Genomic DNA, 27230 nt, shown 5'->3' on the forward strand with positions numbered 1-27230 from the left:
GGAAAATATTTGGGGCTAAGCGGGATGAAGTTACAGGAGAATGGAGAAAGTTCCACAACACAGAACTGCACGCATTGTGTTCTTCACCTGACATAATTAGGAACATTAAATCCAGACGTTTGAGATGGGCAGGGCATGTAGCACGTATGGGCGAATCCAGAAATGCATATAGAGTGTTAGTTGGGAGACCGGAGGGAAAAAGACCTTTAGGGAGGCCGAGTCGTAGATGGGAGGATAATATTAAAATGGATTTGAGGGAGGTGGGGTATGATGATAGAGACTGGATTAATCTTGCACAGGATAGGGACCGATGGCGGGCTTATGTGAGGGCGGCAATGAACCTTCGGGTTCCTTAAAAGCCATTTGTAAGTAAGTAAGTATAGATTACATTAATCATTTCAGATATTTATTATGTTATTTTTAAAGTGTCGGTGTTACGAAAGGATTGGGTATAATTTCACTTAAGACAAACTGACATCACATGCACTGTTTGCAACCATACACCTTCACTGATCACCTTCTGTATTTCAAAAGAAACATTGTATGCACTAAGTTATTGCTGTATCTTGCCTCTCTATAACTTCTGAATATTAAAAAATACCGGTAATATAACTAGGCCTAGAAGAATAATATTATCATCGCCGCATAAGTACTCGGAGAACTGTTGCATCGTCAGTATATCATACTGTCATAGCTTCGTTAGTTCCATGGTTGTATTGCATGGCATTAGGCAAGAACCCAAGGCTGTTCCTGGAATCTCCGCCAACGTCTGGAATAAGAAATGACAATTGAACAAAAGGAGGAAATGGCGGAACTGTACGCCCTCTTTCTGCACAGAAGTGCACGAATCCGCGCGTCCTTATGCTAGTGTGATGAATGTTAACCTCGTTTTCTGCATCTTTCAAAGACTCGCATGAATATTCAGAAGTTGTTACTGGCGAGGTGCCGCCCGGTCCTTTATTCGAAATAACAACATATGTACAACAGTGGTGACGTAATTTCCAGTGCAGATTTCGTTTTACGACACAAAGGAACACGTGCAGTCTTAGGGAAGTGTGAGTTACTTCTCAAAGAGAACCAACCAAGACAACTTGAACTCTCTCTTCTGAGGTAGACATAATCCGAGTTCGTTACACGCTCAAGTTGATACATGCATTCTCGAAGGTTTTGTAATTCAATCTGCTGTTCGCGGTACAGTAGGTAACAACGTAAATATAATATTTGAGTGGTACTTTGTTTGCAAGATCTATTCATGAAACGTTTTTCAACTGAATTGATCGTCCAGGAAATGTAATTCCATAAGCCTATTTAACTTTGTTTTTATATTTCAACGGGTCTTCAGAGACGATGAACTTGTGAATAGTTCATTTCAAATTTTTTTTTGGAACTACAGACTTCATTCAGAAACGACAAAGTAATTTAATTGCATAGCCTAGGTCAGTAAGTGTCTATGTGACAGTTTTAACAAATATAATTAAGACCGCCATTTAACTCTACAAGCAGATCGGCATCGTATCATGCCAAGTTAGAGCTGTTAGAGCTGTTAGACCACATTTATAAGATATTGAAAATTGGACTCAGGGCAATAATTGTCCAAATGCGTGACACTTGGTGATTTCTTGCCATGAGTTCGGCAGCAGTCTTTGAAACTAATAGTTGGCTCTCTGGATAAAGAAAATAAAGAAGAGAGAAGGTGTCCTAGAGGACTATATAAGTTATTTGCATAGGCAATATCACAAGAGTTCTCATCTTGTCAATAATTCGCGAGAAAAAAACTCGTGTGATATTTGAATAGGTCTAAGACTATTTCGTAAGTATCAATAAATAATTACCGGTAACTAAAAGAAAGTAAGATAATTGTATTACTGTTAAATAAGATACCGGTATTTAAGTTGCTAACATTAGTCTATATTATTTTTTCATTGATCGACACAAATATATAAAAATGCCTCAAAATCAGTTTTACTTTTTTCTCTTTACTCTCCCCTTAAAAAAGAAAAATTTGAGGATATTAAAAAACTTTATAAATAGCTACTTCAATTCTAAATCCTGATGGAATTCTTCTGCAATGCTGTAAAATTGGCAGTCATGGAACTTACAGGACATGGTGTCATTGGGAATTAAAGCACGTAAAGGAACAATAAAATAATATAATTATGAATTTTTAACTGTCTTATATTATATGAATAAACAATTAAAAAGCTCTCATATTTTAGGACAAATAATTAAGAACAAAGAAACAATATTTTTAACAAACAACTATTGAGAAAAAATCGTTAAAGTAATTTTATTCATAGAGTTAACATAAGGAATGTCCAAGTGACAAAACTGACTAAGTTACTTACTTACTTCGTGGCGCTATAACCCCTGAAAAGTCTTGGCCTCCTTAACAATTTTGTTCCAAGCCGCTCTATCTCCAGTCTTTCTTCTTCAACCTCGTATCCCCAGTTCCCTCAAATCCCTCCACATCGTCCATCCATCTTGTACGATGTCACCCTCTCAGTCTTCTCTCTCCTGGATTCCCCGTAAATATTTTCTTCACACGTCTATCTTCCTCCATTCTTTGCACATGCCCCAGCCATTACAGTCTTCTTGCTTTAATTACTGATACTAATCCCGGTTTATGGTACAGTACTTCTAGCTCCTGGTTTGTTCTTGCTCTCCAAATACCTTGATCGTCAACAGCTCCGTATATCCTTCTCAATATTTTCCTCTCCCACACACTTAAAACTTTTACATCCTCCTTTAATAACGTCCACGTTTCCGATCCGTACAAGACTCTGGTCGTATTAGGTGTTTCCTAAATTACCATTTTGGATTTTCTAAACTGACCAAGCTAACAAAATTAAATCAAATATTGTAAAAAAAAATAATAACTGAGTACTGCTGTGTTGAGAATCCAAAAAAGTAGTAGTGTAAGTTTTTTAAATTTTTAATCAACAATTGACAACACATTACAGATTTCTTTAATCACCTGAAAACGTGGTTTTGTTACCTGGTCGTTTATTGAACTCCAGTTCTTTATTTGACATCCTTTCAAGCTCGAAGCGTGATATTGATAAAGCTGTTTTCCCAAGAGAGCTTTTATATATCTGCTGAGACATTTTGAACTGTCCTTCAATAAAAGGTGTCTATAATAAGTTTAAGCCAAAGGGGAATGGAGAGGAAAATACTCGGCATATCTTTGACGGACAGGATTAACAACAAGAGGTAGCAAGAAATCACATCCTCCAAGAACATAGTTCATGAAGCGGCAAGGATAAAATGGAGATGGGGAGGACATGTGGTAAGGCTGCAGGGGAATAGATGGGCGCAAATAACAACTACTTGGGACCCTTACCAAGGAAAGAGAAGACCGGGAAGGCCGAGAGTCAGATGGGCTGACTCCTTCAGGCAGCAGATCGGAACACACTGGAGCAGAGTAGCACAATGTAGGAGAGGATGGAAGGAGCTAGGACGACAGCTAGTTGAGTAGAGACAACACATCCCAAGGACAAAGTGGTACATATCCTAATATGTTAATTTGGTGCGAATTAAACGTAGACCAATGAGTAGGAACTGAAATCACCTGAATGACAAAGCCTAAATATTCTAATGTGATAACCAGGGAACGGATTTATATGGACTAAAAATATATGAAATATGTAAATATATATGTAGTTATTTTTACCAAAATATGGAATTAAATATGGATTTTTACCAAAATATGGAATTAAATATGGACTTAAAATTATAAAAAAATGACTATGTACGTTAAATATTGGTACATTTTAATCAAACTAAACAAAAAATATAATGGACGTACCTTATCTTCCAATGTAGTTTCAACAAAACACAATTTTTATTGTCTGTTACCATAACAATAGGTTACAAACATTTCTTTCAAGTGCTGAAAAGTGAATCTTCTTCTATTGTCTCTGAGGATAGATTTATACTGACTAAAAGAGTGTTCGACGTCACAAGAAGTAACTGGTACATAATTCAATTTCACAATGTCTGCTGGGGATAAGTCCAAGTTAATCTTCACTGTTGATTCACCACTCATCACAGCAACAACCTTTTGTAGTTCTTCATATCCAGGGTGTTTTGAAAGTACAGTGTCCACCTTAGCTCTTACTGCATCTGCAACTTTACCTCTACCACGATTCAGTTGTTCCACAGTACTATTTATAATTTCAAAACTTTCAGATAGTGAAAGGTGCCTATTTTGGAGACTTTTGAGCGTTTTTATGATGCATGAAAATGTATGCTGAATGTGAGCTAAGTCATTCTTCACACTTATGTCACAGGTAACTGTTTTCGCAGTATCAATTGAGACTGCATCTTCAGAGTCCAATGCAAGGAGAACATTGTTAATAGAGTCTATATGTTCGGCATAATATTCAACTGCTTCTAGCCATGTACCCCATCTAGTTAAAATTGGCTTTGGTGGCAATGGAATTTCAGGGTACATTTCTTTCAACACGTTAACTCTACTGGGAGCTTTGAGAAATACTTTTTTCACTGATGAAATCAACAAATCTACTTTAGGGAAATTGTCTCTGACCACTTCTGCCACACGATGAAATGCATGCGCCACACAAGTAAAATGAGTCAATTTAGGATATACAACAGATAATGCTTGTCCAGCTTTGACCATATAAGGGGCAGCATCGCTAATAAAGAATAACACATTATCGTACATAATACCCTTTGGCCACAGGATACCCATAGCTTCGTTGAACAGTTTAACTATAGTTTTGTTATTGCACTTTTCTAGAACATCACAATGTAAAAGAATTCGTTCAGAATATTGTTCACTTAACAAACCGATAACTACATTACCAACAAGTCTACCTTCTTTGTCGGGAGTCTCATCAATGGAAACCCAAATTGAACTATCTTTAATTTCATCTCTTATCTTCTGTATTGTCTCATCGTAGATGGATGGAGCATACGTCTTCCTAAGTGTTGACTCATCCGGGATTGTATGTTGAGTATATTTTTCAAGGAATTCCCTGAAGACCTTATTCTTTAGTTTGTAGAGAGGAATATCAGCAGAGATGAGAGAACGGCACAGGTCGATGTTAAACTCAGATCTTACATTCGATGTTGTTGGTTGTGTTAAAAACAATTGTCTCTGCTTGGAATTTAGTTGTTTGTTGGCCTGATGTTTACTAGTTGTAATGTGTTGTTGCACCAGGAACTTTTGTGTAGATGATACTGCACACTGACACAAATTACAAAATAATATTTTATTGTCAGTTGATAAACCATCTTCTTTAAATTCTGAAATGTAACTTGTTAGTTTTGATTTTAAATTGACTGAATGACGTACTTTTGGCATATTTACCGTCTTTATAGTATGATTTACAAAACTGAACCTATGTGTACTCTGACTGGCATTTAACTGTTGAGCTGCACAACTGAAGTCTGTTAAAAATTTTAAATTAAATTAATACAGTTTTGTAACTTACTTTCCCATTGTTGATAGGACTGCTAATTTTCAAATAACTCTGATGTTAAAGGGATTACTGAACATGTGTTTAAATCTCTATTGTTGAAATGTATTTTTAAAAGTTAATGGAATTTTGTTTTGTTTTATTGTTAAACCTAATATAATATGGACTGTTTTATATGAAATATGGAAAATATATGGAAATTAACGAAAATATGTACTAAACTCTAAAATATGGAAAAATATGGAAAATAAAAGTAGGATTTTTCAACCCTACACATTGTGAAACATAAAGATAATGCAAAATATAAATTATATTAGCTTTATAAGTAAATATGTATTTACATATAAATCCTTTCCCTGGTGATAACTAACGTGCAGAACAGACTAACAGCAATGAGTACAATCCTAAATGACAAAAGTGTTGAATATCTTAGTTATAATCAGACATCGGATTCTAGGGCAAATGCCTATTTTGTTTCTTTAGGAGAAAAGTAAAAATAATTATTAATATTTGTGTTTCATGGAAATTGAAAGGTATTCAAAGAGTTTTATAGTGCCCTAAAATGCCCTAAAACGGTTATTAGAGCCTAATTTGCTAATATTCGCCTAAAAATGCCTAACTCACTGTAAAGTTTCGCATTTTACTCTTACTTTTTATAATTTATACATGCATTCACTGCGAAATTTAAGGCATTTAAAAAGTGGAAAGTTTGCTTCACACCGGCCATGAAACCATTGATAAAGGAAACAAAATGTTTTGAATCTCACGACACTCGCAATAGATTTCACCGAATTTAACATGTTTGGAGGCATAAATGCCGACAAAGAACCAACCTTAGTTTAGAAGCAGGCAACAATCACAACATGTGCTGCTGCCGATTCAGAGATATACTATACTATAAAAATGACTGTTTTCGGTCTGAAACCGATTAGCTGTACTGCCCTTCAGAGTGTCATAAAATCACAATTTTTGGAGAAAGAGTGTTTTTGAAATATTTATGAAAAGTCGTAAAACTGCGAATTAGTAGGGTAAACCGTTACAAAATATTTAAAAGAATGGCCCTCCTAGTGTTAGCACTACCAGGAAATGCAACAATAAGTGGAACTTTGTATTTTTGTCCAATTGAATCTCAATAACAACGGTTCATTTGAATGCTCGTTAACAGTTGCTCTTTCCCTCACCTTATTTGTGTTGAGAAGTTTTGAGCGGTAGGACGTTTTCCTGTGAAGTTTAACGCGATAATGCCGAAAAATATAAGTGCAAAATCTACATTGATCCGGCAATGGCTAACAGAATATTCAGAATTCACTTATGATGGAAAAATAATATTCTGCAAGATTTGTAGCAAACAGGTATGTAACAATAGTTGAAATATATAAATTCTATTAATTTTAATGAGTAGGCCTATAATATTTATACATTGACTGAGCTATCCTGAGGTATAATTCTTTTTAAGACCACTACACTTTAACCTTTTAAATTCCGATAGTTAAAGTATTTGCAGGTCATTAAAATTTTGATTGTTCGAACCCACTAACTTTGTGATAGAAATACGGCAATACAACAATTAGGATTATTTTTAGATTTCGCAAGAAAAGAAGTGCCACCTAAAGCAGCATGTGCAAGGAGCGGCTCATAAGGCTAAAGCTCAGCAGAAAAATCAACTGCAACAAACTTTACTAACACAGCCTACTTCATCCAATCTCAGCAGCAATTTCTATGCTGATTTAACCAGAGCGTTTGTTGCTGCTAACATTCCCTGGAATGCAATTGAAATCCGGTTTTAAGACAGTTTTTACAAAAATACTGCAAACAAAATATCCCATCTGAGTCGACCCTAAGAAAAAATTACTTAGACAGAATATACAATGAAACTTTAGCTTCCATTCGGGAGGATTCTTACATATGGGTCTCTGTGGATGAAACCTCAGATCCTATGAATAGGTATATAGCAAATATGGTAGTAGGAAAACTTAGTCCTGATGGACCTTCGATTCCACATCTCGTATGTGTTAAGGAACTTTAGAAAGTGAATAGCCAAGCCATTCCTTATTTTGTAAATAAAGGCCTACAGTCTTTATACTCAAGTAATATAGACGATTCTAAAGTTCTGTTGTTTTGTACTGATGCTGCCTCATACATGGTTGCTGCAGCTCCACTTCTTAAAACATTTTATCCTAACCTCACGCATGTAACCTGTGTAGCACATGGCCTTCACAGGGTTTCTGAAACAATCCGGAATGAATTTCCTCTTGTCAATTCATTTATTTATAACACAAAAAAATGTTTTTGTAAAGCCCCATCCAGGATTTCAATATTCAGAGAGAACTTTCCAGATATCCCACTCCCACCTCAGCCGGTTGTTACACGATGGGGAACCTGGATTCAGTCAGTGGTGTATTATTCTAAGTATTTTAAAGAAGTGGTCACAGTTATTGATAAATTACCTGAAACTGATAGTGCAGCGTGTGTGAAAGCAGTGAAAGATTGTCTGAATGACTCACGAGTGAAAAACGATATTGCCTACATAACATCAAACTTTTCTTTCATACCTGCAAGCATTGAACAATTAGAACGTGAAAAACAATCTCTTTGTAGCCAAATAGCAATAGTAAAGGAAGCTCAAGTGAACATACATTCTGCTTTGGGCGAAACTGGGAAAAAAGTTAAAAATAAGTGGGACAACGTATTAAATAAGAATGTAGGATTTTCATTGTTGGAAGAAGTATCAAGAGTGATATCGAGGGAAAGTGTAAATGTTCCAGTAAGTATTGATGTTTCTATTGTACCTAATTTAAAATTTGCGCCTCTCACATCAGTTTCGGTTGAAAGAAGTTTTTCTGCTTTCAAAATGATTCTCAGTGACAAAAGGCAAAGGTTAACTGTGGAGAATTTAGAAAAAATTCTGGTGGTGTACTGTGCAGATAATTATAATAAAGTCTGAGCATGGAACTGAATTTCAATAACTTAAAATGAGTAATCTTGATATCAATAATTATTATTTCATTAGTTTCAATATATTAAATTTGTGCAGCGCTGTTTATAAATATAATGTAGTATTCTTTTTTAATGTTTAAACATACTTTTTTTGTGCGTATTTTAGTTTATAACTAAAAATTTCAGTGAAAGAAATAAGTATGATACCTTGATGTGCCTAAAATGCCTATTTTCATTAAAATAGAGCCTAATTTTACAAATTTTGAGCTTATTTTAGGCGCCTAAAACTGCAATTTTTAGTGCCTAAAAATCCGATGTCTAGTTATAATTCAGTGACAAAGTGTTAATATTTAGTCATAATAAATTGTCGATGAGTAGTACACAACTCCGCCCACGTGGACTAGCTCGACACGTGAGCAAAACGGAGCCAGAGCTTTCCCTCTTGCAGGAGGCCTTAGCCCTTCTAAGGGACACTAATAGGCTATTTCATTCATTCATTCATTCATTCATTCATTCATTCATTCATTCATTCATTCATTCATTCATTCATTCATTCATTCATTCAGTCATAATAAGTTTCAGTGTTTTTGAGTCGTAGCTCTTTCTTCTGTGCAGGTTAACGGCGGAAGCCCCGCGGAGAAGGCAGGCCTACAGGCAGGAGACGCGGTCATCAAGGTGAACGATGTGAATCTGTACAACATGAGGCACAAGGACGCGCAGGACAGCATCGTGCGAGCCGGCAACAACTTCGAGCTCACCGTGGAGAGGTTGGCATGCATGGATGTTCTCATAGTATAGCTCTCAGTACGAATTAATAGGAGAAAACTTGTTCACCGGCACACTTGTCTATGGAAACAGTTGCAGAATATTGCTTAAATTGACCTCTTCACTTCTTTGAGTAAGAAGTAATTCGCTGACAGCGCTACGGTTAGGCTTGTCGGATAGTTGGGGAAGATAATCGTGCAAGACGAAAGATATTTGGCTTGCTCGGGATATTAATAACGCTTAAGTGCTCTGAAAATATTATAAAGCCGGTCAGTTAGAATATTGTAGACCTCGTCTAAAATGGCGTTATTTTCCATGCACAGATATTGACAAAACATCAATAGGGACCTTCAGAACTCAAGACTCTGGTCGTTTAGAATGTTTAGGCCTCATGTAAAAAACGTGTTGCCTGGCATGTATGTATGTATGTATGTCGACTAGAGTTGCTGTGGCGTTTAAATCCAGGTCAGTATTATTGTTATAATAGTGAATCGGGGCTTTGTAATACCTGGTATATTTGGTAAAATTGGTTGGGTTGGTGACTTGAATGCTTGTAAAGACCAAGAACAATTTTGTTTTGAAAAATATACTTTTTCCCATCGGCAAATATTGTCATAGCTTTATGAACGCGTATTGTACGTAAGTTAGGCTCTATTGGAAGGCAATAATAATGAATGTTATTAATAGTAGTTCAATAAAGTAATTGCAGCAATAATAATAAAACAAAATCAGAACAATATTAATATTCCAATATTTTACATAATTTCAATTTTAGTTTATAATTTTACTTCGGAATATATACTGTATTTCTTTCATGTGTTAAAATTAGGTACCGTACCTTGTTGTTGACTAGTTTCAACCAGCTGTAAGTTATCTTCAGAACTGGGTGTGCCTGGTTTTCTCACCTTCTGATTGTTTCTTGTGGGAGTGTGTTTGCGTAGTGTAATGTAGAATGAAATAATGTGTGTGTTCTGAAATTAAGTTGTGTGTTGAGAATATCATGAGGGTGTGTTTTTGTGTGTCTGTATATTTCGTATTGTTCTAGTGTGTTTAGTTTCTGGTTTCTCAACACACAAACAACACAAACAAACAAATACAATCACACAGGCGTATACAAACTCAAATGCAACACCTGCAATAATTTCTACATAGGACAGACAGGCAGATCATTTCAAACACGTTACAAATAGCACATCACAGTCATAACGAAATCACAAAACACTTCCACATACGCAGAAGACATCACAAATGCTAACCACATCTACAGCAACATAAATACAGACATAGAAATTCTACACATTCAACCAAAAAACAGAAACTAAACACACTAGAACAATACGAAATATACAGTCACACAAAAACACATCCTCATGATATTCTCAACACATTTATGTACATTTTCCGCATTATCAAAGATAAAAGCTACGGACGGACTTTGACCGATTGATGAAGAGCCAAGTCGCCTGATGTTTATGCAAAAAGAAAATCGCGGCGGTAGTCACAGTTGCATCGAATTATACCAGTAATATTGGGATTATTACGGTATTAAAAATAATAAATAATCCGTGGCGCTACAGAACACGAAAGGCCAAGACCGACCAGCCGGCTGCTGGCCTCACGGCCACATGCCGAAGCAGAGGTGAACGATCATCCAACCAGAATGGAGGTATCGTGTGGTTAGCACGATGAGCCCTCCAGCCGTTTTAGCTGGTTTGCGTAACCGAATTTCGCTACCTATCGTAGCTCCCAAAGTGCATCATGATGCTGGGTGGGTACCGGTCCCATACACTGGCCGAAATTTCATGAGAAAATTTCTTCCCCCATTACGACTATTCGACTACAGTAAAATACGAGTAGTACAACGAAATCCTACGGACCTCTGAAATTACTTGAGTGTAATGAAATTTCGTTACATCGAAATAAGTTATTTTTTACGCCGTAAAATCAGCATATTTTGCATATACGTCCAGGAAATATTCTTAAATAAAATAAAAAACTGAACTTGCATTGCATTTGAAAAAAAAAAGTTGAAAAGAAAGGCATATGAAAAGTAAGTTGCGATTGGAGGCGCTATTTTGCGCGATTAGATGGAAACTAAATGAGGAGAACAAGGGAACGAATTCAAGGAAAAACTAACACAAAAGTCAGAGACATCTGTATCATAATAGACATATTAGCCATATTAGCCTACATTAACTAGATATTTAGTGACCTCATGGCTGCTATGCAAATTGGAATATTATAATAAAATATATTCATACTTGCTAACGAATTGTACTTTATATTTAAATTATTTTTCGTTAAAGAAGTGGATTTCTTTTTTAGTAAGGGAGCGAAATTTTTCTTTCGTTATACCGATACTGATTTTGTTTCATGAAAACGAAATTAGTTCTGTCATTCATTTAGTGTTCTGCCCAAGGGCAGGTCTTTCACTGCAAACCCAGCTTTCTCTAATCTTTCCTATTTTCTGCCTTTCTTTTCGTTTCCTCATATGATCCATACATCTTAATGTCGTCTATGATCTGATACCTTCTTCTACCCCGAACTCTCCTCCCGTTCACCATTCCTTCCAGTGCATCATTCAGTAGGCAGTTTCTTCTCAGCCAGTGACCCAACCAATTCCTTTTCCTATTCTTGATCAGTTTCAGTATCATTCTTTCTTCATCCACTCTTTCCAACACAGCTTCATTTCTTACTCTCTCTGTCCACTTCACACGTTCCATTCTTCTCCATATCCACATTTCCAGTGCTTCTATTCGCTTCTCTTCACTCGTCGTAATATCCATGCTTCTGCCCCATACAATACCACACTCCATACAAAGCACTTCGCTAGTCTTTTCCTTAGTTTCTTTTCCAGAGATCTGCAGAAAACGAAAATAGTTAAATTGAAATATTTCCACATTAAGTTATAAGGAGAAAGGCAGGTGACAGAAAATAATTTCGTAATACTGAACTATAAAACAACATTAATAAATTATACTCTTGTAAAACATTGCAAATGTCATATTATGCTATTATATAATATCAAAATCCCTACTGTGGCATAGCGGTTACCCAGAATGACCATCATTTTTTTTTAAACTGTGTGCAAAGTTAAAATTTTGAAAGAAATTATTCGAAGCGTTTTTATGATCCATGATATGAAAAACATTAAAAAGATACCTTTTGTTTTCATTTTTTGGCTTACTATGCTGCAAAGGGTTAAGTAGGTATAACGTTCGATATTTTACGCTTACCTGTCAGAAAAGGCTGTTGTAAAACGAATGGTAATTGGCGAAGTTTCAATACCTATCCGTACTTACGACGAAGTCGATAACAACGAAGAACTCCTTAAAGTGACGTTGGCACGCAAGAATGTTGACAGAGACTTTTAAATAGAATTGGAATTCACACTTGCCTTGCTTCTATCCAAGTGATAAAGCCAGATTTCCTAATCAGCCTAGAACAATACAGACGCCTTTCGAGAGCAGAATTGTGCCACTGACTTTGTCTCACGTCTACTTGTTTTCTGTTTTTTTTTTTTTTTAATGTCTAAACCGAAAGCTATCGCATGAGATTTATAGACAGTCTAGATGACGCATTCAAAATATTTTGTTACAGCCATCCTCCAAATTTCATCCAAGTTATTGCAGAAATACGGTGCCAGATTTCTCACTAATATGTTAAGTAAGGCCTATATTACTTGAATTTCTAATACATCTTGTTACAGTGGTGCGCAAACTGGTCGAACTGTCGGAAGACTAGAGAGACCGGTCCGGTAGTTGTGGTTAACCACGCGGAATACGTTAAATGCCAGGAAAAAGTATTGTAAACGCTTTCCATAATCTCAAATTGGTAAATTATTGTAGCTAGTAGACATAATAATAATAATAATAATAATAATAATAATAATAATAATAATAATAATAATCTCTCGATGACAGTGCGCCACTGGCAACATTAGGCCTATCATGTCTTGCATGCGTCCCAACACTTGGAAAGTAGAGCAAAGGCTTACCACAGAGGCATCATTTCAGATTTGCTTGAAGGAAGGGCAAGATTTTTTTTAGGGAAGACCTTATAGGGCAGTGGTCGTCAGAACTCGCTGAAATGGGTAACGGGTAAGGAGTGTATCACAATATGCACCGCCGAGCAGAAGGGAGAGGGAGGAAGCATAACCGCCCCAGCAGCCACGGATGCACCCCAGTGCCTCTCTTATCCGCGGGTAAGAGACGCTAGCCCGAGGGTGCACTGTGCTGATGTCCTTTGATATAGGGTAGGGGAGAGTCGGGTAGTATTGGACATCGGGTAATATCGGACAGTGAGTTTCTTTCATCTACCACACGATGATAGTACCTGATTGACATGGTTACGTTTCTGTGATGTCGCATAGAGAAACGTAACCATGTCATTCAGGTACTACCATATGGTGGTAGATGAAAGAAACGCACTGTCCGATATTACCCGATGTCCGATACTACCCGACTCTCCCCTATATCGCGTACCGTACTTCCGCCCTATTTCCTCTGAAATAAACTATTTTCCATGCCGTGAACTGGGATAAACTTGACCATGTAAAACTGATTTGAACCATGATATGAGATGTATTGAAAATATTTTTAAAGCTCGTTATTTTTCTCCATTATTTAGTATTTTTTATTATTTTAAGTCACAAATAGAGCTGACATCATGGTTTATTTTTTATGGTCAAGTTTACCCCACTTCACAGTACCTTTTAATTTTCTATTTTTTATGGTCAAGTTTACCCCACTTCACAGTACATTTTAATTTTCCACACATAGGCCTATTTTGAACTTTTTATCCTACTTCTGCGATAGGGCCTACGTAAGTTACATACATTTGCTGTTAATATGACGTAAGTGCAAACAAATTAACACACACAATTTTAGTGATAGAGTATGTATGTTTAGCCAGCAGTCCGAAGACTGGTTGTAACCTCATAAGTGACATCAATAAGGCATCACTCATGAGGAAACTAAGCCAGGAGATAATGGGTTAAGGTGGCCAGTTCCTTTCCGCCTTCATTGCATATATCGCTGACTAGTAACGTATTACATTAGTCAGACTTCAGATGTTAGCCTATTTGAAGAATGTTCTTCCTCTGATACATATCGTCAAGTGAGATGTACTGCCTGATAATAAATGTATCAGCCAGAACCTCAATCAGAAGTATTAATAAAGATACTTTAATTTCAATTAACAAACAAATTGTACTTGCATTTGTAGTAGATAACCTCTAATGTATCAAAGGGTAATGCGTCGCTTTCATTGAACAATGTCATTAACCAGCTCGTCTTTTATATCTTAAACGCTTATAAAAGTGGAATATTGTAATATTAGATGTATAGTTCTTTCATTTTGTCTCTCTAGTTTTTTTAATCTTAATCTCCGGGGTGGGAGGGGGGGGAATTGCAATGACGTCTCTGCTTGGGAAAGTTTACAGCACTGTAAGTACATAATCCTTTTCATGTCTAAACCTGATTTAATGGGTTACACGTACAAGGTCTGACTATTGAATCGGATATCGACAGATAACATATCTGCAGCTGCTCGACGTGATGTTGGAGCCGTATATCCTGCTGTACGTGTCATGTTTTAAACAATGTTGCCCTCTTGGACTCGTGCGGAATGCACTTGCACCGGTATGTCACATATATGCGGGACTGTGATGAGTGTTATAATCATTACTGTTTTCTTAACACTCTACATTTGAAGACGTTGAACCGTTCAAGAAACAAATGCACGGTGTACAGAATAATCATTATCGTATGAAGCGTTCAGAGCTAAAGTGGATCAAGTCACAAATTTTCATAAATTGAATTTAATTCATTTTCTGATTATCTGAAGTTGGATCTTTTCCGAGTAGTAATGGATCAAGTCTTAATTCCAAGCATTTGCCGGTAGGTGACACCAGTCACTTTTGACTCAGATTATTTATTTGTTCACGAAGTTCTAAGCCATAGTGGATCAAGTCACCAAAGCGTTGCATCAATTAACATCACAATTGTTTATATTTTATATACCTAGAATTTGAGAATGGAGCAATAAAATTATTGCTAGTGAAATTAGATAATCCACTAGTGTAACTTCAAGTCCTATTATCTCAAAACTACGTCTCATGGACTTGATCCACTTTAGTTCTCAACGCCTCGTAGGCCTACGAGTATATCATATTTGTGAAAATTGTATTTTTACTGGAACAACAATTTATATACCTAGCCCTACAATTTAAATAAATAAATAAATAAATAAATAAATACATAAATAAATAAGTAAATGAGTGAGTGAATGAATGAATGAATGAATATTGATCCAATACACTACATTTGAGACGCAGTGGTAGAATTTAATTTAACAGCTCTTTCAACTAGATATTATTTCTCGTTTAAATTCAACGGGGCTAGAAATGGCTGCCAAATATTGTTTGGAGCTTTAGGGTTCTTTCACTTATCTTAAACATAAATCACGAAACCGTAGCTTTATTTCCATCGTAGAGAAAGGCATACTAAGGATTTGAGCGCTCTTTGAAATTAATTGCCCTCGGATGGGGTTAAACCTGCGAACCTCGGAGTCAACGACTAACATGCTAACCACTGGACCACCAACGACGACACCGTATTTCAGAAACTGACCCTGAAACACAGATAATTCTGCTTATTGCATTTATTGGAAGAAGTCTTCCACAAACTAAGATACATTGTAATATCCTTCTACGTAATTTTCTTTCTCAGGATATTATTACGCGGGTGTGTACTTAGTTTAATGACTTCCGTTGTTAAAGGAATGTGCGTGCATTGTTAAATGTACGTGCAAATAATTAGTAAACAGTCGTGTGTGAGGAGATATTTGCAGAGTCGGATTGTATCTCAAAACGAGAGACATTTTATTTAAGTTTTGGGTTGGGATCCATCCAGCCGTGAGTCGGTTACGTGAGACAGTATCGCCGTGAATACCAGCTTATATAAACAGCATTCTGCGATGGAAATCATCTGGGAATAATAAATAATTGTAATATTCTGCATATTAAGGTATTTTCTATCTTTGTATGTAGAAAAAGAGCGCCAAACTTCAGTTTCCACGTAATAATTGTAAGCTTTGGAAACATATTATATTTTGTTGCCTACTATCTAATATGTTAAGATATAAAGGATCATAGATTCAGTAAACGATTCAATTACAGATAAGATTTCTGTGGAAGTAAAGCATGGATTATGTATCTTTCGAAATTTGTTATCTAATGAAGTCAGCTACTGTGTTTATATAACACGAGTTAGTTTTACACAGGAACAACCTAAATCTTGGTAATTATGCTTCTGTTGGTCTGTGTTTCGAAAGAAACGCTATTCGATTTTTATTTTGTCATTTTAAGAGGTGTAGAGAAAGTAATGTGTTGCTTCAAAATCGATTTTAAGATGTTACGGAAATTACAGTATTGAGTCTCCATGGCTACAGAAATGGTGTCTCTGTGTATACAGTGTTTTTTCTTAAATTATTAGACGTTTTACGTTCATACTATACTCGTAGATCCAAACGAAGCCCTTAAATTTCTCGGCCATATTTGAACTCGCGACTCTTTTATCCATTGACAAGCGTGTTTATAATTTCTTAAATGCCTCAATAAAAGCATGCACTACTTACTTAAAATGTGTTCGTGTATCAAGAGTGCTTTTAATTGCCTGATCTTTGGTGTTTTACACTTTCGTTAACGGCTGTCCGAAATTTTTCGACTTTACATAAACGTTCTTGTTGGATCCGAGATATGCCTATTGAGATGAAAGTCGAGCGCTTGACGCCTCTTTCAATAGCCTCTATTTGTAACCATGGATACGTATTTTTTCAGTTGGCTGTTATCCAGTTGTTTAAATTTAGACATGCTCTGCGCGAACACCCATAATCATTGCATAATATGGGGGTTGAATAATATTTTTAAGATACAAACAAGTGAATTTGGCACCGTTTCTATAGTCCTGCTTATTGACATTGAGGCAAACATGCAGCTATGCACCAATCCGTAAAAGTGAAATAGAATTTTATAGGATGTATTAGACTGGCAGATTATAGTTTTAATATTCAGTATAGTAGTAAAAAAAGCAAAGCCTACATATTTCCTGCGTAGTCTTGAACATGGGAAACGGTCTTCTTATGAAAAGAATTTATTGCACTTTTAATTGCCTTCATTATTTTATTTAACACACGAGTGCATGGTCTGGCGTAGGATGTTAATCATTCCTTGCGATATGAACTACGCTACTCACCATTCCCTAAAAGAAAAACGTTAATAGGTTTGACTACACATTTGCCACCAGTTAAGAATAAAAATTATTACAGTAGTCCATTCAAACTTACTGATTACTTTCACAAAAATAAATAAATAAATAAATAAATAAATAAATAAATAAATAAGTAAGTAAGTAAGTAAGTAAGTAAGTAAGCAAGCAAGTAAGTAAATAAATAAATATTTAAATATTTAAATAAATAAATAAATAAATATATTGATAAGTAAATGGATAAATGAATAAATAAACAAATAAAGAGGTACCTAAATAGATGAATAAATAAATAATAGGTAAATAAACTTGTCGATGAATAAATAAATAAAGATACAAATAAATAAATGGACAAATAGATGGATAAATAAGTAAAATAAAGAGATAAATAAATAGCTGGATTAATGGATGGATAAATAAATCTATACGTAAATAAATAATTAATAAATAAAAAAATAAATAAGTAAATAAAAAGTTACAGCGCTTGCAGTTACTTCTGTCATCAGGTAAGGAAACATAAAACTAATTTCCGGAGACGTTTAAACTGATTATTGCCACTGGTGTAGCTCAGTCTGTAGGCGCATTTGCCTGCCGACCCGAAAGTGAGCTCGGGCGTGGATTCACTGCCCGCCTGGGATAATTACCTGCTTGCGTTTTTTTCGAGGTGCCCTTGACTGTATGGCGAATATCGAGTAATCACAAAGCGCATTCTAGGACCCATTTCGCCAAATACTCTCTCACTATCACTAATTCCATTGATGCTAAGTAACTTAGTAGTTTATATAGCGTCGTTAAATAACAGACTAAAAAACTGGCTATTCCAGTTTGCTGGTTTGCTTAGTTAAAAAACATGTTACGGAAGTTTTTTTCTGATAAAGGAAAAGGAAATCGTTGGATAAGGAAACATAAAAGTAAATTCTGGAGCAATTAAAATTAGATATAGCTATATTTACTAGTCAACTTTACTAACAAAAATATTATGGAGGCTGGGTTTTCTTTTCGCAACAGATAAATGTAAGGGAAGTTACCTGGTAAGGAAGCAAAAAATTGGTTTCTGGGACCATTACATATTCCAATTTACTGGTCATCTTTAGTAACAAACACATCACGGAGGTTGGGTTAACTTTGTCATCTGATAAAAAAATACTTGTTGGGGCCTTTACAGATGGCTATTTCAGTGAGATATCAGGCGAAAGGACTTTAAAACAATGTTATGTTTTCTGATAAACTTTGAAAACGAAGTCATGTCTGGAAGTCGAAGGCCTTGTCCCTTTATTAGAAGCACAGGAATCTGCTGCTGTATTTGTAACATTTCTATCGCTGCAACACAAATTGTTCCAAATTTACGTGACGTCAGAAGAACAGAAACTCGATCGAGTATTATACCATTGTCCGAACTCGGAGTGAAGGCTTATTTATATACTAAAACAAAGGAACTTCATCCTAGAAGATACATCAGCTTCAGAATTAGCATTTTCTATAAATATTTACCGTCATTCCATCGGACGAGTGATTCATGGATAACAAACACAACAACGGCCTATTATTGTTAGTCTGCCCTCGACCTTTATATTCTCCAACAAAAAGTCTGAGATTAACAAAATACGATCTTCCGGTGTGCAAGGGGCATTGATGTTAACAAAAGGCTGCGTAACAGTAATGAATGTTGAATAATTTTAACACGGATTTTAGATTGAATTTCAGTCAGTACAGACGTAAAGTAGGCTAACATGTTCAATCTTTTTTATATCAAACGATTTAAAATATTCTGCTTTCTGTATCTGAACTCATATTTCTTCTTCTCTTCTTCCTCTTTGACAGTTTTCTTCTGTTTAACAGTTGGGTTTTGTAACCTTTATTTAGGCCTAGTAGTACGAATATCGAGTTACAAGCTCCTGGTCGTGTCATTAACGTCGGTTCGTTTGCTCGTCCCTGCTCTCGAAATGATTATTTCGATGATAACTGTACCTTGGCATACGCTTGCTGATTTTATTCGTATTTTTTAATTTAGTGCGCTATGTGAAGGATTAATAGTCCTCCCTGTGCTGTAACTTAATATCTCCATCTTTGGTCTAGTTCTGTATGTGGACGATTCCTGGCATCTCCCCTGTCAGTTCGCACCCTGCGTGACAGTGTGGTTGTGCTTGCAGAATTAGATTGTATGTTAGGCTAACAAATTTCTTCCTGATGTGAAATTTTCAGTTTTTGCAAGACACAGGCTTGAGACATCATCAACTTCACCATCACCATCATCATTATCGTCATCACCATAATCTTTTCATCATTCTCATATACATAAGTGCAATATATAATTTCAAGGGAAAAATTGTTCCGGGGCCCGGTATCGATCCCGAGACCTCTGGTTGAACGTACCAACGCTCTCCCAACTGAGCTACCCGGGAACTCCATCCGACACCGTCTCAACTTTTCCCTTTATATCCACACAACTCGCGTGGGCTGACGAAACGCCAGAGACCCACATCGAGTGCACACAAACTCTGTGTGACTTGGAATTGTGGTTTTCTGTTAACGTACACAGTGATGTATATATTATGCAAATCTAGTCTTTCAGGTGAAGCTTCCTGTAAAGCAGATTTGAATAATTTCAAGGGAAAAATTATTCAAATCTGCTTTACAGGAAGCTTTACCTGAAAGACTAGATTTGCAAGTGCAATATACTTTCGGAATGATTTAATATCAGTACTTGTACAAGATGTACTGTACTTATTATTGCACGAATTACGTACAGTATATCCCGTTTAATACTACTACTACTACTACCACTGCTATTACCACTATTAATAATAATAATAATAACAACAACAACAACAACAACAACAATAATAATAATAATAATAATAATAATAATAATAATAATAATAATAATAATAATAGAAGACTAATCTTGCTAAGGATAGGGACCAATGTCGAGCTTATGTGAGGGCGGCAATGAACCTCCGGGTTCCTTAAAAGCCAGTAAGTAAGTAATAATAGACTAATAATAAATATCATTATTCATTAGGCTATCATCATTATCATCTTTTGCTATCTCCACAAATTAATTTCATATACAAAACACAAGGGTATTTTGTGTTGCTTGACACTCATAGTGTTTTATGCTGCCCTTAATTTTATAATACATTAATTTTTATACTTCCTAAGAAAACTATTTTATTGTTACGATTGTTGGACGCATCAATCAGCCGTCGCATACTGCAACGAAGTACGCTAGGGAGCAGGGATACAGTCAGGATGTTTGTAATCCAGGAGGTATAATTCCATGGATGAAGCAAAATGATTTACCATGAACGTGCAGAGGGCTGACTTCAAATTGCATTACAGACGACGTAACGAACGTTTAATGTGAAGAGGTGATGTCATCAATGCTTCTTCCATTTCCTCTGATAGTTTGCGACATCCGCAGACCATGCTTCAGGGCCGGCTGTGTTGAATGTACGAAGTGCAGGCACATATAAGGCAATCCTTATCCAAGCAGCGATGTCTTCCCAAATTTAAATGTAGAGGAAGAACCTTAAAACACTAAGTTTTTCAATTTCCTCGTCTACTTCTAATTGTTGGATATGAAATGTTCCTTTTTGGAGCTGTCAGTATTTTCTGATAAATTTTTATCAAGGTAGACCACGAGAATGTTGCATGGATGGGGTGTTAAGTACCATGGAGATAAAGGACCAATGAGAGAATATGCCAAGGACCTTTGGCAGCAGAAGATCTTTTGGGATGAAGGGGAATCATTGTACCTTTATAGAGGAATATTCCTTCTTAATAACAATAATAATAATAATAATAATAATAATAATAATAATAATAATAAGTAAACAAGCGAATTTTCCATTTCAGTTGCTGCAGGAGATTTGAATCATATTCTCCGGTTATTGTTGTCCCCTTTGTTAGATAGTCAATCATGATTATCTTTCTTTGGAGGCGGAAGGAGAATCACTGTGGTTCCATTGTTTCGACTGCTGTTTTGTCTCTGGTATGTAATAATGGATTCAGATTTCATCACTAGTCACAAACCGCCTAAAAATATCGGGAGTATTTTTCTCGAATCGAGCTAGACAATCCCTCGAAGTTTGATATCGGACGTGTTTTTTTTTTTTTCGGTGTTAACAAACACGGATTCCAGCTTGCGGGAGACCTTACACATGCTCAAGACATTGACTAAGATGTGGCGCACCCGTTCAGTTGACAATTATGCATAACCTCGCTAATTTCCCGCACTTTCATTCGATGGTCATTCTACACGATATATTCGATTTTTTCTAGGTTTCTTCACTTGTTTCTGTTACTGGTCGTCCGCTGCGGGAATCGTCTCCCACGCTCTCTCGACCATGTTAAATAGTGCCGCCCATGTTTTCATAAACAAAACACTGGAGCGGATCCCCCAGTGTAACATCCATGTCTGATTTAATTTCTGTTGAACTTATTCACTTTTTTTAAAGAAATATTTAATAACATCACCAAGCTCGATATTTTCCATTGTTTCCAATCTGTTCGGCGCACTAATTTCAGAATTGAACTACACGAAATATATTCAACAGAACATTATGATTTTTCAAATTTGAACTAATGTAAAGTGGCCGGTAACAATGGCGGCATTGTTGACACGTTGTCAATGCCATCTATTTGTCAGATCACGAATTTTTCAAACGCATCTCGTAGATAACAAGTCAACGAAGTTCCTCCACGTGTATCGCCATCAGTTTAGGAGCGTTAAGGGATACTAACACTGAGTTAAAAAAAGAAATCTTTCTTGTTTTGCACGGAAATGTTTCTTGGGCTCTTAGGAAGTTGACAATAAGAGGATTTTTGCATCTACGTCTTTTGAGGTTTAGGAGCGATATTTATATAGGCCTTCTCCATACATCAACATTGCATTTCTTTTCACAAATTTGCCTTTTCTCGAAACTACATTTTTAGAAGTTAAAATGCTCCATGCGCATGCAGTTTTCAGAAAATTCAATGAAAATGTTCGTATGTGTCCATGCATATATTAGCTGAGATCTAACGTTGAGTCCACACCTGTGGATTAACGGTTAGCGCGTCTAGCCGCGAAACCAGGTGGCTCGGGTTCGATTCCCGGTCGGGACAAGTTACCTGGTTGAGGTTTTTTCCGGGGTTTTCCCTCAACCCAATATGAGCATATGCTGGGTAACTTTCGGTGTTGAACCCCGGACTCATTTCACCGACATTATCACCTTCATCTCATTCAGACGCTAAATAACCTTAGATGTTGATAAAGCGTCGTAAAATAACCTACTAAAATAAAAAAATCTAACGTTGAGAAGTATTAAGTATTTGGAAAATTAAGAACTAAAAAAATATTATCAAAATAAAAACATTAATAAATGTTTGATTTTAAAACATTTATTGCGCCGAGACTATCCTAGATATCATGAATTTCTTAACGTTAAAATATTACCCTTGAATTGGGGTCCATATGAAAAAAATAACTAAGAACTTGCTATATTTAGATGTAATGCGCCTGGAATATTTTGATTACATAACTAATATGCATAATTGAAATAAAATTAACTTCGAAACTAGTAGTCCGATTGAACTGAAGATTCACACACATCTTATTTTTAATGCAACTAACAAACAGTTAAAATGAAAGAAATCTGATTAAAATTGTAAAAATTTCCAAACTCAGTCCTTGTGTCCCTTAAAAGCGGCCTATACTAACCTTGTGCTCAATTCTGGGGGCGCACTGTAACTCACGACGACCCCATTCCAGTCCTCTGGTTTATATTTACTCAGCGACCGTCGGGCGGTCAACTTGCTGAACCTTGAGGACAGTGACGACGTCACTGAATTTTCATTTGCTGAGCAATTGTTTAACTTGATTCCCAAAAAGGAAGTGGCCATCTTTGCTTTTTTAAGGATTAACTATCCCTAACTTTCAGATGTGATAGACGGCATGTAATTAAATATTTCTTCTTGATAAAGTAGTGTCTGGAAATGCTTCAGTATCCAGATATGCCGATATCAAAGAAATGAGGATTTCAAAGAATCTCAACATGAAAAGTAACTGGACACAATCTCGGAAACGTTTAAAGAGTATGAGAAGGAATAATGGTTGAATTGTAATGATATTTGAAATTTGAAATAAAATTTGATATTTCTTTTCATTTCTGTCTTAATACTCCCCTCATTTAAATTTAACAACGTGGAGCCTTCTCGTTAACTACTCCATAATCGCTTTCTCATTCCAGAATATGTTAAAATAACTATTCCTATTTTTATATGAAGAGTCTACTGCAAGAATGATGGATGTCACTTTCTTTTCGAAAATGAACCAAGACTGTCAATGCATAGCTTAAGACATATAGAATGTACATACAGAGTTATATGGCATTAACACTGATAGTCATTGTCCAATAATGATTGGAAAATCACAGTTAAGCTTTGAGCGCTAAGCATTTCAAACTTTCAATTGCTTCTCCTGCAAAATTTATTCCAAATGACATCCATCATTCTTGCAGAGGACTCTTCATATTTCCTTCATTCATTAATCGCACTAATTTGCTTAAGAATAATAATTTTTAATTAAATTAAAATTAAGCTCATGATAATTTTTATTGAATTGAAATGAAGTTTAATATTTCGTTAAACTCTTACACTTTCAAAAAGTTTCATCTGAATCTTTTCCAAGTCCATCTGATACCGAAATCACATATCTACATCAACTATTTTTAACATGACCCCCTTGTATAAACATATAAATCATTGCAATAAAGAAGATTTGAAATGGACTATTAACTTATTAATTATTACATTATTAATTTATTAATTAATACGTCATCGTTATTGTTGCAATTACCTATATTAAGAGACGACTTCCCGGATTGCTGGGTGGTTTCTTTCAGGAAATGCTGCATTGCACATAACCTCTTAAAATATACAAATAAATAAGATGGATCCGCTGATATTACAAGCATAGGTCGCTCACTCTACAGTTGATGACAGAATATGGCGGCCTTCCCTCATACTACTCCATTACATCCTTATCAATGATTTTACTCGCGATTTTCTTCGGCGTACATTGCATGAGTGTTATAAGAAGGGGTGTCGCCTATAGTGGAAACACTTATAAAATAATACAGGGGTGAGTATTTATGACCTTCCTTCCACGGTCAGCGCGTCCGGCCGCGAAACCAGGTGGCCCGGGTTCGATTCCCGGTCGGGGCAAGTTACCTGGTTGAGGTTTTTTCCGGGGTTTTCCCTCAACCCAATATGAGCAATTGCTGGGTAACTTTCGGTGCTGGACCCCGGACTCATTTCACCGTCATTATCACCTTCATCTCATTCAGGCGCTAAATAACCTAAGATGTTGATAAAGCGTCGTAAAATAACCTACTAAAAATGACCTTCTTTCCAGGAGAGAAGGCTGATCAATGTTGTATAGTCTGAAATGACAATGAAACCCGCCCCCCACCAACGAATGCGCTGCGACCGACATCGACGCAACTCCCATAAGGGGCAATGCTGTAATCTTTGTTATAATTTTTCTTGAATGGTGTGCAGAAATACGTTCCATGTTGAAAGAGGTAGAAATGGAATGCTTTTAGTCGAAGCAGGCGTTTGTTGTAAATCGTGAAGAAGACCGAATATTCAGAAAAAAAAAAAAACTGAACAGTATGCGAAAGAGAAGAAAGATGTCTGTGAAGGACAAGAGGATCAAACGCGGGGTTTAAAAAGAAGAAAACGATGAGTAGGGAAAAGAAATGGGGTGAGGAAGAGATGAAATGAAGGATTAAAAATATAATCCCATTGTACTGTATAAATTTGTGATTATGTCATGTTGTGTAAATTTCTGTAATGTTACTATTCCTCAGTTTCTTGCCCTGGTGCTGGCGGATGTATCGGAGTCTTTGTTGGACTCATGGTGCAGAAGTTTCGTGGATGTCCTATGTTAACGGTGATTAAAACAGAATAACAAGGCAAAGAGAATAAGTAGTGCGCGCCGAAAAGTAGTAAAATGGCCGTACTCTCACTTGTACCGGTGCCAATTAGTTCCTACAGTAAGTTCTGGCGAGACGACCCACAGCTCAGCATTTAGCAACCAAGCACATCACACACATGATGCTGACCAACCACTGCTACAGTCGTGTGGGTCAACATGCAATGCATGTTACTTCAGACGACTCATGTTTCGTAAAGAGGCTGCAGATCAGGTGTTATAAAATGTTTCGGTTTTCATAGTTCTCATGGAAACGTGTATTTTAAAACTGCGACGAGAGAAGTTAAATCTTCCAGTACAAATTAACACGCTTACAACAATTAATAATATAAAATTAATAAATTCAACAGCAAAGGCTAAGGCCCGGTTGCAGAAACACCGATCAAAATATGATTGGCAATCAAGGAGGGTTTGATTGGCCATCAGTTATATTTCTGTTGCAGAAAGAACAATCAGTATTTGATCGGAGATCAGTCTTCCATCAGATTTGATCAACAGATTTTTGCTGGTTAAGTCAGTGATCATTGATCAAGTATATGTTGTTCTCTTTATAGTGCAGTTACTGTAATTTATATAGTAAATAGTTACAGCGTAACAATAGTTTTCTGATGACAAATTTTAGAATGAAAAAATATGATTAAGTAGAAGGTACTTCCGTGATAGACGTGATTTGTTTTTATGTATAATGACAAAGAATTTGAGCAAAGATTTAGGTTAAGTAAGGATTCATGTGTTTTGTTACTTTCAAAAATTGAAAAAAAAAAATATATATATATATATATATATATATATATATATATATATATATATGCAGACAGACAAATCGAAACCTTCCACTTTCTCCTATGAACCAAGTTCTAATAACGCTGACATTTTATGCTGTTGGAATTTTTCAGGCAGTCTTACGTGATCTTGTTGGGGTCCACAAATCAACTATTTGCCGAGTAGTTAGGAATGTTACGTATGAAATTGCTTTGTTATCGCAGGATCTCACAAAGCTCCCAACCTCAGACAGGGAACGACTTGAAATCCAGAGAGAATTTTCAGCCATGTCAGGATTTCCAAGAGTAATTGGTTGTATATACTGCTCACATCCCCATCCGATCACCGGGTTAAAATCATGCCGAACCCTATCGGTATAGGAAAGGTTTCTTTTCTGTGAATGTACAGGCAATTTGTAGTCTGAACCATATTGAAATTCTGGAATGTTGTAGCCCGTTGGCAGGGTTCTACACATGACAACACAATATTTTTAATGAGTAGGTTACGAGCTCAATTTGTAAACAGAGAGATGGGAAATGGAATTCTTTTGGGCTATGGAGGCTATGCATGTTCCAATTTTTTATCGACTCCCCTAGCAAATCCCACAACAGAAGCCCACTCACGTTTTTTGTTTCCTTCATTTTTTTCACTATATTGTAGTCTGTATACAAATAGAATCCGCCTGTTTCCTTTCTACAAAAAGCAACAAAACAGCAAAGCATTCACTTGTTTTCCTAGTCACCGCCCGCTTGATGCATTCGTTTCGCGACTTTTAAAGAGCATCAAATTGGCTGTGGTTGCTAAATAGCGCTGTTGTCAAATGCATTTCTTTCTCAAATCAGCAATTAGTAAATTGAAACAATTTGATTCGAGATTCACGTTTGTGCAACGCAATGAACAATCAAATAAATCAGACATCGACTGATGGCGATCAGAGACTGATTTGTTTTGCGTTTCTGCAACCGGGCCTAAAATTATTTTAATATCATTCCCATTACTGTCAATATTTTAAAGTAGGCGATATTTTGTAAATAACATTTTTTTATTTCTATTGCAATCATGTCATCGCCTGTTAGT

The 27230-nt window shown here is 36.1% G+C and overlaps 1 protein-coding gene across 8 annotated transcripts in view; it reads left to right on the forward strand.

The window, feature by feature from the left end:
- Zasp52 (Z band alternatively spliced PDZ-motif protein 52) overlaps positions 1 to 27230 on the forward strand; it is a 195600-nt gene that overhangs the window by 83833 nt on the left and 84537 nt on the right. For all 8 annotated transcript variants that reach the window (XM_069815456.1, XM_069815455.1, XM_069815454.1 and 5 more), the window contains exon 2: positions 8994 to 9145. In XM_069815456.1, coding sequence (XP_069671557.1) covers positions 8994 to 9145 — 152 coding nt within the window. The remainder of the gene's footprint in view (positions 1 to 8993; positions 9146 to 27230) is intronic.

The sequence above is a fragment of the Periplaneta americana genome, chromosome 16 (genome assembly GCF_040183065.1).
Source record: "Periplaneta americana isolate PAMFEO1 chromosome 16, P.americana_PAMFEO1_priV1, whole genome shotgun sequence".
In the NCBI taxonomy this organism is placed as follows: domain Eukaryota; kingdom Metazoa; phylum Arthropoda; class Insecta; order Blattodea; family Blattidae; genus Periplaneta; species Periplaneta americana.